This window comes from Lutra lutra, chromosome 6 (genome assembly GCF_902655055.1).
Source record: "Lutra lutra chromosome 6, mLutLut1.2, whole genome shotgun sequence".
Classification (NCBI taxonomy): Eukaryota; Metazoa; Chordata; class Mammalia; order Carnivora; family Mustelidae; genus Lutra; species Lutra lutra.
Window position 1 is genome coordinate 130838485 of NC_062283.1, and position 12933 is coordinate 130851417.

General features: G+C 35.5%; 1 protein-coding gene across 12 annotated transcripts in view; it reads left to right on the top strand.

Annotated features, from left to right (window-relative positions):
- Window positions 1–12933, top strand: part of CEP57L1 (centrosomal protein 57 like 1) — a 71248-nt gene that overhangs the window by 51425 nt on the left and 6890 nt on the right. For all 12 annotated transcript variants that reach the window (XM_047733505.1, XM_047733496.1, XM_047733497.1 and 9 more), the window contains 5 exons: window positions 1383–1562; window positions 3119–3240; window positions 7239–7355; window positions 10637–10714; window positions 11837–11923. In XM_047733505.1, the coding sequence (XP_047589461.1) occupies window positions 1383–1562; window positions 3119–3240; window positions 7239–7355; window positions 10637–10714; window positions 11837–11923 (584 nt within the window). The remainder of the gene's footprint in view (window positions 1–1382; window positions 1563–3118; window positions 3241–7238; window positions 7356–10636; window positions 10715–11836; window positions 11924–12933) is intronic.

Genomic DNA, 12933 nt, shown 5'->3' on the forward strand with positions numbered 1-12933 from the left:
TAATGGTTACCATTAATAAATAGACTAGCTTTGTGGAGGAAAAAACCACAAGAAATATTCCAAATCAGCAAATTAGGTATTGCATATCTAAAAAGCAATAAATATAATTTCTTTATGTCATTTGTTATAAAAAAAAAAAAACAACCCAAACCCAAAAAGAACCAAATGGTAATCTCTAGCAAACATCTTTCTCATTGGATATGAACACTACAGGCATACCTTGGATATATTGTAGATTTGATTCCAGACCACCACAATAAAGTTAATATATCACAATAAAGTGAGTCAAATGAATTTTTTTGGTTTCCCAGTGCATATAAAGGTTACATTTAGACTATACTGTAGTCCATTAATTGTGCAATATCATTGTGTCTAAAAAAACAATGTACTATATATCTTAACTAAAAAATACTTTATTGCTAAAAAATGCTAAGCATCATCTTATCTTTCAATGAGTCATAATCACTGATCACAGATTGCCATAACAAATATAATAATAATGAAAAGTCTGAAATACTACAAACATTACCAAAATGTAACACAGAGACATGCATGCAGTGAGCAAATGCTATTGGGAAAATGGTGCTGGTAGATTTACTCAACATATGGTTGCCACAAACCATTGTTCAATTTGTAAAAAATATATTATCTATGAAATGCAGTAAGGTGAGGCATAATAAAACAAGGTAGGCTGGCATATGAAAATTAACCTATAACATTTACTTATATTCCATTACACTCCAGTTTTATAGTTTGAAGTTATAACTGAATAGAAAGTTATTTGAAAATTGTATAACTCTGAACATACCCGAATCATGATGATATTAATATAGCTGAATAAAAATCACAGTTGTACATGTGTACCACTTAAAATCTTTCAAGCCTGACGTGAGTTAAACTAGGTTGTAATTTTTTTTTTCTTGTGGAAGAAACTGTTGTAACTCATATATTCTGATTATTAATACTCTATCTTAGACAAAGAAACAATAAATGTTTGTGATTTAACTAAAATTGGACATATCAAGAACTGAGAAAAACCTTTAACATTAAACCTAAATTTCCATGTTAATTAGTGACACAACATCTTAACTTTCTTTTTCCGTACTCAGGCTCTTATGCCTCCTAGACTATATATTTTTTGATGATATTTATTTTATTGAATTAAATTTTGATTATTAGCTATCTCAAACCTAGAAAATTACTAAATACAATAATAAATATATTGTTTTTAGAAGATATGTTAGAAAAAAACCTCTTTTTAGAGTTTTAGTGTGTTTTGTATGTTTTTCTGGCTCTCTAACAAAAATACTGTTCAGTTTTATTGCTACTGTATAAGTGTTCAGAAATTTTCACTAACGTAACAAGCAAATTTTTTTCAACAGCTCTTCTTTTAGCCTTAAAAACTCTTCAGGAAAAGATTCATCGTTTAGAGTTGGAGAGAACACGGGCTGAGGATAACCTAAACATTCTATCCAGAGAAGCAGCACAGTATAAAAAGGCCTTGGAGAAAGAAACAAATGAAAGAATTCTGGCACACCAGGAACTGATAAAACAGAAAAAAGGTAAGGAAATTCAAAAGTTCTCAGAAACAAGGAGTTATCAAAATTTACAACTTGAAAATAAAAAGCCCAGTTTAAGATTTACTCAAATATCTTTGTTCTTATATATATTCAAACCTTGAGGCCTTGTTCATAGACAATGTGACATTTGCATTAAATAGATATCACTTTGAGCTTCTATTGTTTATTATCCCAGTTCATAAATTCTTGAGATTAAAAGACAAATTAAGTTTTTAGACAGATTGTGAAATTAGGCTATTTTCAGAGTACCAAAAATATCTAGTTTTACCTATAATATAATTGAAATACTTCACATATTCAGTCAATACTGGTTTTTAAAATTTGAAAATACGGGGCACCTGGGTGGCTCAGTGGGTTAAAGCCTCTGCCTTAGGCTCAGCTCGTGATCCCAGGGTCCTGGGATCGAGCCCCACATCGGGCTCTCTGCTCAGCAGGGAGCCTGCTTCCCTTCCTCTCTGTCTCTGTCTGCCTCTCTCCCTACTTGTGATCTCTGTCAAATAAATAAATAAAATCTTTGAAAAAAAAATTTGAAAATAGAGAGCAACACTAGTAATTAGACAATACAGAAACCATAAAAATACATTAAAATTTTTGTTAACTTGAAAGATTAATTAGAAGAAATGGACAGGCGGGACGCCTGGGTGGCTCAGTTGGTTAAGCAGCTGCCTTCGGCTCAGGTCATGATCCCGGCGTCCTGGGATTGAGTCCCACATCAGGCTCCTTGCTCGTCAGAGAGCCTGCTTCTCCCTCTGCCTCTGCCTGCCATTCTGTCTGCCTGTGCTCGCTCTCTCTCCCTCTCTCTCTCTGACAAATAAATAAATAAAATCTTTAAAAAAAAAAAAAAAAAAAGAAGAAGAAATGGACAGGTAAGTAGAACTTTCTGTGGAAATTATGAAAAAGACATCTGGACCTTAAGTTTTAGAGATTTAGAATATTAGTTCTTTGTATAATTTTTACTTCATAATGTATGGCTTTCTTTTTCCTTGTACTACATTCACCTTCATAAATAATGTTGAAGTTTGTGTTTCAAGTTAAAATTGAGTGAAGAAATGAGAAAATTTTTTCTGAGGTAATTGGACAAAAGTAGAGTAAAGAGCTGAGGAAAGTAAAAAATTAAAGGATTAGAAAGATGTTGCTTACTTCTTAGGAAGTAACCATGCTGTCAGTAGTCAAGTCTTTTTCTTTTCCTGAAAGATAAAAATATATTGATAGGAAAGAGACTTTAGGTCCTCTATTTTTCTAGATAATGTCATTTCCCAGGAACAGCCAGGATTTTTATCATTCCACAAGTCACTGACATTTTACTCTTTCAGAAGTTTGCCCTGTGGGCCTTTTAGGGGAAGACAGTGTAAAACTAGTATTATGTAGTTAATGAGATAGTCACAAAATGAATGCCTACAACACTTACAGTTGGTATTTAGAACTAAAGAGTCCTTGAGCTTTTAGTTCTTGATTGAATTTATATAATGTATTTCTGTGACTACCAAATCTCTGATCTATATGATAATCCAGACATTATTACTTTTTCTTTTTCACAGATATTACTATACAGTTAAGCTCAGCTCAGTCTCGCTGTACTCTTCTAGAGAAACAATTAGAATATACAAAGAGAATGGTTCTCAATGTAGAACGAGAGAAGAATATGATCCTAGAACAACAGGTAAACACATTTTCTATAGGAATATAATATCGTTTAATGTGTTTTTGAAGAATATTTAATGTCATGAGAAAATTGTATTATAATCTTAATTAGGATAGAAAGCTATATTGAGGAGATTTCCACTTACAGTGAAGCAGAGTAGGTCATTTGGACCAAGCTCTCTGTAGAAGAAAACACGAAAAACTGGACAGGGTATTAAAGAGGAAGGAAGGAAGGAAAAAAGATAGAGAGGAAAGAAAGAAAGACAGGAAGGGAGGATGAAAAGGGGAAAATACTTAAAGGCATTGGAGACTTAATGAAGTCATGAAAATCACCAATTCAAAATCTATGTGTATGCTTAAATCCAAAGAGGTTGGCCTCCAGAGAATGTGATTTCAGGCCTCATCCTTCTTAGGGAATTTCTGATTCCAGAAGAGTCCATTGAGAGGCTAAATAATGTGCTGCTTTTTTTTTTTTAAGATTTTATTTATTTTTTGAAAAAGAGCAGAGAAAGAGAGAGAGCTCGCACATGAAATGGGGAGGGGCAGAGGGAGAGGGAGAATCAGACTCCCCACTGAGCAGGGAGCCTGGTGCTGGGCTTGATCTCAGTACCCTGAGATCATGACCTGAGTGGAAGACTTAGCTGACTGAGCCACCCAGGTCCCTCTAAATAATGCTTTTAAAGCTATAGGGCTTAAGCAATTGAAGTTAGATTTCAGGGCCTATCAAGAGTAGGAACTCTGATAATTTTCCTATGCTCTGAATTCTTTGTAAAGGTGAACAAGAAAGAAAACAACCCAAATTACAACTCTATCAGAGTAATCTGGAAAATCTTGTTCCCTGAAATGGAATTAAAGTGATCCTGGATAGCTAATGTTCCTAGGGACTTCAAATTATTCCTACGAACATTTAACACAGGAGTAACTTTTGATCAGACATAACGAGGCAGCTGGAGTTAAGACCCTATGAAAATTGTTTTCGTTAGTGTTTTATAGTTTTCAGAGTACAGTTCTTTCACCTGTTTGTTTATTCCTAGGTATCTTCTTATTTTTGGTACAATGGTAAATGGCATTTATTCCTTCATTTCTCTTTGTGTTACTGCTTCATTATTGGTGTACAGAAATGTAATGGATACATGGGTGGCTCAGTCAGTTGAGTGTTCAACTCTTGATCTCAGAATTGTGAGTTCAAGCCCCACATGGGGCTTCACATTGGGTATATAGCCTACTTAATAAAAACATTTTTTTTTTTTTTAAAGATTTTATTTATCTGACAGAGAGATCACAAGTGGGCAGACAGGCAAGCAGAGAGAGAGGAGGAAGCAGGCTCCCCGCAGACCAGAGAGCCCGATGTGGGACTCGATCCCAGGACCCTGAGATCATGACCCGAGCTGAAGGCAGAGGCTTAACCACTGAGCCACCCAGGTGCCCCTTAATAAAAACATTTTTTAAAAAGAAAGAAATGCAATCAATTTCTGTACATTGATTTTATATCCTGAGACTTCACTGAATTCATTTATCAGTTCTAGCAGTTTTTCAGTAGAGTCTTTAAGGTTTTCTACATACAGTATCATGTTACCTATAAATAGTGAAAGTTTTACTTCTTCCTTGTTGGAACACTGATGAAAGAAATTGAAGAAGACACAAAGAAATGGAAAAACGTTCCATGTTCATGGATTGGAAGAACAAATATTGTTAAAATGTCTATACTACCCAAGCAATTAATACATTTAATCTCTTAACAAAATACAAACATCATTTTTCACAAAGCTAGAACAAACAATCCTACAATGTGTATGGAACCAAAAAGACCCCAAATAGCCAAAGCATCTTGAAAAAGAAAAGCAAGGCTGGAGGCATCACAATTCTGGACTTAAGTTGTATTACAAAGCTATAGGGATCAAAACAGTATGGTACTGACGCAAAAATAGACATGTATCAGTGGAACAGTTTAGAAAACCCAGAAACAAACCCACAACTATATGGTCAATTAATCTAAAAACAAACTGGGAAAGACTATCCAATGGAAAAAAGACAGACTCTTCAACAAATGGTGTTGAGAAAACTGGACAGCAACATACAAAAAGAATGAAACTGGACCACTCCTACTTAGTTGATTCTACTTTATTATTTCTTTCCTTCTACTTATATAGGGTTTAATTTGCTTTTCTCCCCCTACCTTTGTATGTTGGAAGTTTAGTTGATTGATTTTAATACTTTTATTCTTTCTTCTAAATGTTGCATTTTATGATGAAAGTTATCGAGTTCTCCCTAAATTGCTTTACCTGCATCCCACAGATTTTGATATTTTGTGTTTTCATTATCATCCAGCTAAAAATATTTTCAAACTTCTCTAGTGATTTCTTTTTAAATTTTATTGACTTCTTCTTGTCCTCTGGTAATTCTCTCCTCCTCCTGCTTTTTAGTAGCTGCTGTACAGGTTAAAATATGTATTCTTAACTTACCACACTCTGCCATGAATTAGTATTAAAACACCTCAATATAATGTACCATCCTCACTAAAGTATGCTTCTACTTGTCTCCCTTTGATCTACAGCTTCCATACATTTAATTCCACTTTTTTGTAAAACCCACAAGACATCATAATTATTTCTCCTTTAAAGGTTAATTATCCTTTAAAGAAAAGCTAAATAAGTTGAAATATGTATCTTTTCACATTTTTACCATTTCCAGTGTTTTTTATTTCTTTGTGTAGATTCGATTTTATGTCTGGTGTCATTTCCTTAAGGCCGAAGTACTTCCTTTACAAATATGCTGGGAATTCTCTTAGCATATATTTTGCTGGAAAAGTCTTTATTTCGCCATTATTGCATAAGGATATTTTCACTGCATATAAAATTCTATTTGACAGCTTTTTTCTCTCAGCATATTAAAGGTGTGGTCAAAGTTGTCTTCTGGATTTCATAGTTTTGTTTTGTTTTAGTTTTTATTTATTTATTTGACAGAGAGATCACAAGTAGGCAGAGGCAGGCAGGGGTTGGGGGGGAAGCAGGCTCCCCGCTGAGCAGAGAGCCCGATGTGGGGCTCGATCCCAGGACCCTGAGATCATGACCCAAGCTGAAGACAGAGGTTTAACCCACTGAGCCACCCAGGCGCCCCTGGATTTTGTAGTTTCTAATGAGAATTCTTACCTTCATTCTTCTGTGCATAAGTACCATCATTTCTCAGGCTGCTTTTAAGGTTTTTCCTGCTTTTCAACAATTTGATAACAATGTGTCCAAATGTGGGTGTTTTTGTATTTGTTCTGCTTGGATTTTTAAATTTATTATTATTATTGAATCTGTCAGTTAATATTTTTCATCAAATTTGGAACATTTTTAGCCATTATCCTTCAAATAATTATTCTTGTCTGACTTCGCTCTTCTCTCATTCTGTAACACCATTTGAATGTTAGATCACAGGTCACCAAGACTGTTTGATTGTTTCAGTTTTTTTTTTTTTAATAGACTTTATTCTTTAGGATAGTATTAAGTTTATAGAAAATTGAGAAGATAGTATAGAGAGTTTTCATATACCTGCTGCCCTCTCACAGTTGTCCCTATTATTAACACATTGCATTAATGTGGTAATAAATACCATTAGAAAACTGTGTATAGGTGTGAAAATATATGTATAACTTTCCTTCTCTCCAGTTTCTTTATATGCTTTATTCCTCTGATAGCTGCTTTTCTGTGCTATAATTAGAGGATAAGATAATGTATAGGTTTGGTCACCTTACAAATTTAATATAGATTTCACTGTTGATGTTTTCTGTAGTAGAAATGTTATATAAACATGCATAGAAGAGTATGTTCCATTAATGCTAATATAGCTTATCTTTTTTTGTATGTTCTTTAAAAGTATTTGATTTTCTTTTTTACTCATAATTACCTAAAATATGTACATGTACATACGTGCTTCTTATGACAGATTTATCATGCTTTAATTCTCAGAAATTGTATTATTTTTGAGCCATTGGAATCACTTGCCAAATTCAGGTTTTGTTTTTATCCTTTCCAGGCCCAGCTTCAAAGGGAAAAAGAACAAGATCATAGGAAGCTGCAAGCAAAACTTGAAAAGCTTGATGTCTTAGAAAAAGAATGTTTTAAACTAACAACCACTCAGAAAACTGCTGAGGTAAGCTTCCACTTATTTCTTTGAAGTGATGATGCCAGGAATAAATCTTTAGTGTTAAGCAGGTGTTAAGCCCTATATGTGAATATATAGTAAATCTGATTTATAAAACTTCTTTAACAGCTCTTAGTAATCCACATATGAATTTCTGCCTGTGGAGATAAAAATTTAATCTATTCTGTCATGGCATGAATGAGCTTGCCTTTTGATGTAAAATTGTAATTTTGGCTTCTTTTGAAATGGCGGAACATTTTCATTTGTCAGATAATTTGCCTAAAGGGTATTGAAAAGATTGTTTTTCACTGCTTGCAGTTAAAGCTATCCTCAATCCCCCCTGAAATGCCCTCTCCTATTTCAACCCACATTTTATCCATATCACTAGGACTTTTCTCCAGGTCCTGCTTCTGCTATGAAGCCTTCCTTGAGTTCTCCAACATAAAGGGAGCTCTCCCTTTGAAATGTAACTGTCCTCAAATTCTGAACCATACAATGGGTATAAGATGAAGTACTTATATGTATAAGTGTATACATGGTCTGAGTCAAATTATACTCATTGTTTTGTTGTTTATTTCCTTAAGTACAGTATAAGCTCTCAAGCAACAAGGAACATATCTTATGTTTTTTTTCCTTTCATCTTTTTAATTGAGGTAAAATTGACATAGAGCATTATATTAGTTTCCGTTATACAACATAATGATTTGGTATTTGTATTTTGTTATATTTGTATATTTTACAAAATGATTGTCCCAGTAAGTCTAGTTAATATCCATCACCATATGTTGTTACACAATTTTTTTTTTAAGATTTTATTTATTTATTTGACAGAGAGAGATCACAAGTAGGCAGAGAGGCAGGCAGAGAGAGAGGGGGAAGCAGGCTCCCCGCTGAGCAGAGAGCCCGATGTGGGGCTCTATCCCAGGACCCTGGGATCATGACCTGAGCCGAAAGCAGAGGCTTTAACCCACTGAGCCATCCAGGAGCCCCTCACAATTTTTTTTTAAGTTTTTATTTAAATTCCAGTTAGAGGGGGCACCTGGGTGGCTCAGTTGATTGAGTGTCCAACTCTTGGTTTCAGCTCAGGTCATGATCTCAGGGTCACATGATCGAGCCCCATATTGGGCTCTGGCATTCACTGAGGAGTCAGCTTGGAATTCTCTGTCTCTCTTTCTCCACCTCTCCCCCTGATCCCACACTCTCTCTCTTTCTCTTTCAAGTAAATAAATAAATCTTTGAAAAAAATTGCAGTTAACATACAGTGTAATATTAGTTTCAGGTATATAATAGAGTGAATCAGCAGTTCCATGCATCACCTGGTGCTCATCACAACCAATGTAGTCCTTAATCCCCATCACCTGTTTAACTCATTCCCCCCCCCCCCCAGCCACCTCCCTTATGGTAACCATCAGTTTATTCTCTATAGTTAAGAGTCTGTTTCTTTTTTTTTCTTTATTAAAGATTTTTATTTATTTATTTGACACAGAGAGAGATCACAAGTAGGCAGAGAGATGGGGAGAGAAAGGGGAGAAGCAGGCTTCCCGCCAAGCAGAGAGCCCGATGTGGGACTCGATCCCAGGACCCTTAGATCATGACCTGAGCTGAAGGCAGAGGCTTAACCCACTGAGCCACCCAGGCACCCGTTAAGGGTCTGCTTCTTGATACGTCTCTCTTTGTGCCTTTTTTCCCCTTTGCTCATTTGTCTCTTAAATTCCAAATGTGAGTGAAATCATGTGGGATTTGTGTTGCTCTGACTTACTTATTTTGCTTAGCATTATACTCTCTAGTGAAATTTCAGCTCTTTCTGCCTTCAAAGTAAGGTTGGAGGCCACCTATCTACTTTTCTGTCTTGCAAAAATCATTGCCAACTTTTCTCACGTTACCTTGTGGTGTATTTGTCCTTTGGTATTTAAAACTTTCTTATTCCATCCATGTCATTGTAAATGGCAAGATTTCATTCCTTTTTATGGCTGAGTTATGGTTCATTGAATAAATATATATTTATATATGGCAATATATACACACATCTTTTTTTTTAAGATTTTATTTATTTATTTGACAGACAGAGATCACAAGTAGGCAGAGAGGCAGACAGAGAGAGAGGAGGAAGCAGGCTCCCTGCTGAGCAGAGAGCCCGATGTGGGGCTCGATCCCAGGACCCTGGGATCATGACCCGAGCCGAAGGCAGAGGCTTTAACCCACTGAGCCACCCAGGCGCCCCTATACACACATCTTCTTTATCCCTTCATCAGTTGGTGGACACTTGAGCTACTTCCATAGTTTGGCTATTGTAGATAATGCTGCTATAAGCATCAAGGTGCATGTATCCCTTTGAATTAGTATTTTTGTATCCCTTGGGTAAATACCTAGTAGTGTGATTGCTGGATCATAGGGTACCTCTATTTTTGACTTTGAAGAACTTCTATACTGATTTCCACAGTGATTGTACCAGTTTGCATTCCCACCAACAGTGCACAAGAGGTCCCCTTTCTCACCATCCCATCCTTGCCTATACCTGTTGTTTCTTATGTTGTTGATTTTAGCCATTTTGACAGGTATGAGGTGATGGCTCATTGTAGTTTTGATTTGTATATCCCTGATGATCAGTGATGTCGAGTATCTTTTCATGTGTCTGTTGGCCATCAGGATGTCTTCTTCAGAAAGATGTCTATGTCTTCTATCCATGTCTTGGGGGTGTTGAGTTTTGTAAGTTCTTTATATTATTTTGGTTACTAACCCTTTATCAGATATGTTATTTGGAAATACCTTCTCCCATTCCATAGGTTGCCTTTTAGTTTAATTGATTGTTTCCTTCACTGTGCAGAAACTTTTTATTTTGATGTAGTCCATATATTATATTTCTATGTCTTCCTATCCCTTCCCTCCATCAATAGCTGCACCCTTAATAATATGCACACAGTAGACATTTCTCGTGATTTCTCTGTTTTGAATGAAACATTGAGACCCAAGACTATGATCATTTGAACCTCTAAACATTTAATACCCCCCAAAACTTCATCATTATAGTTTTGTTGCTAGAAATTAATAATGCCTTTGCATGTACATTCTTTGCTTTTCCTTTATTCTTCTTATATGTAATAGCAGGTAAAGAAGCATAGGAAGAAAGCCAAGAAAAATCATAGTATCTTTTGACATTTCTTTTTCTGACTTTCTGCTTTAATTTGCTCAACTACAAAGAATCAAGACTTGAAGACTCTATGTGGAAAAAGAACAAAGGCTAATTTGGCTCTAGTTTTTATATAAGAATCTAATTTTTTGTTCTTTTGCAGGACAAGATTAAACATTTAGAGGAAAAACTTAAGGAAGAAGAACATCAGCGTAAGCTGTTTCAAGACAAAGCATCTGAAGTAAATAGAACATTATGGCATTTATCACAATAAGCCACACATGTTTCATTATACTTTGTTTTCATTATCTGTAGACTATATTTTAGACTATAATTTCTGCTTCCTAGCTTGTTAGTTTTGTCTCTTTTTGCTATAATAATGAGATTATCAGTAACTCAACCATACTTGGATGCACTGCCAAAAGAAGTCTTGTAGTCTTTTGAAATTCTGACACACACACACAGATCTGTATGTACATATACATATATATATATGATAATACCTGATATAGATTGTTTTCAATTTGATTAACATATATGTGTTAATGCATTATTTTATAAGCAGAAAATGATTACAATTACCAATAGACTTAGCTTTCACATACAAAAAATAGCATTTGGGGTTTTCTTTTTTCTTTTCTTTCCTTTTCTTTCCTTTCTTTTCTTTTTAAGATTTTATTTATTTGTTTCAGAGAGAGAGAGTGACCATGAGAGGGAGGAGGGTCAGAGGGAGAAGCAGACTCCCTGCTGAGCAGGGAGCCCGATGTGGGACTGGATCCCATGACTCTGGGATCATCTGGTAGATGCTTAATCAACTGAGCCACCAAGGCACCCTGGGGTTTTCTTTTTTTCCTCAAAAAGCACTTTAAAAAAAAATAAAGATATTGTTTACTTATTTTAGAGTGAGAGCACATGAGTTGCGAAAGGGGACAGAGACAGAGTCTTTTTTTTTTTTTTTTTTTTAAAGATTTTTATTTATTTATTTGACAGAGAGATCACAAGTAGGCAGAGAGGCAGGCAGAGAGAGAGGAGGAAGCAGGCTCCCCGCCGAGCAGAGAGCCCGATGCGGGGCTCGATCCCAGGACTCTGAGATCATGACCTGAGCCGAAGGCAGTGGCTTAACCCACTGAGCCACCCAGGCGCCCCATGGGACAGAGACAGAGTCTTAAGCAGGCTCAGTGCTGAGCACAGAGCCTGACATGGTGCTTGATCTCATGACCTAAGCCAGGTGCTCAACCAACTGAGCCACCCAGGCGCCCCAAGCATTTTGTCTTCATAAACTGAGACTTGATTTCTTATTACAATGTTTTTGAAGAAGTTTGTTAAAAATCAGTTGTATAAAGCTTTTTCTTTAATATTGTAGCTTCAAACTGGACTTGAAATCAACAGAATTTTAATGTCTTCAGTATCAAATCCAAAACACTCTAAGGAAAAGAAGAAGTCTTTGAAGGTATGCAGATACTTCATTCTTATTTGCTAATGCTTATTTCTTTACTTTTTAAATATTTATACCTATCCATTTCCAAAAAGAATTTGAAGAGATTTATAATAAAACACATGGAATAGTGCTTTGAAATATGAATAAAAATTAGTTGAGTGGTTTTAGATTTGAGGATAGAAAATTCCATAAAATCTAGTTAAAGAAAGTATCAGCAGTTGAGCACAAAACTAGGTTGGTTGGTTATTTGTTTTTTAAGATTGTATTTGTTTATTTGTCAGAGAGAAAGAGCACAAGCATGGGAAGCAGCAGGCAGAGCAGGCAGAGGGAGAAGCAGGCTCCTGCTGAGCAGGGAGCGCAACGTGGGACTTGATCCCAGGACCATGGGATCATGACCTAAGCCGAAGGAAGATGCTTAATTAACCAAGCCACCCAGGTGCCCCAGACAAAACCTAGTTTTGAGTTTACTTGACAACCAAAGCAAAAAAGACCATATGACAGTAGGTATATTTGTGAAACAATAATAAGCATTCCAATTTTTCTAGAAAGATAGACATTTTCCTAGTACTAAACTATTTTTTTCGATTTGTGCAACTTTATTGCTAGAAAAATAAATTAAGTTACTAGCAGAGCTATTAGTTGATCACTGATCCATTGACAACTTTCATCATTTGCTCAGTGCTATATTAAACAGTGTATTAGAAGGTAGATTAACTATGAGCTCCAAGCCTCCTAATAATTTAAATTAAATGAAAATTTAAAAAAATTGGAGACTCTGTTTTGGAATGCAAAGAGTATTTGACTTCCAGTTTCCATTCTCTGTAGAACAAGAACATATCATTCCATTATTAACCTGCATAAAATACATCATAGTTTCTGTTCTGCTGATGCTATAAATTAATAGCAATTCTCCAGTCATAGCAGTTATGAGCATAAAGTATATCATGTAACCCAAATCTCTCTTGGTGGAAGGCTAAAGAATGGATGCTTGAATAATGTTGCTTGCTCTCCTGTGACAACTG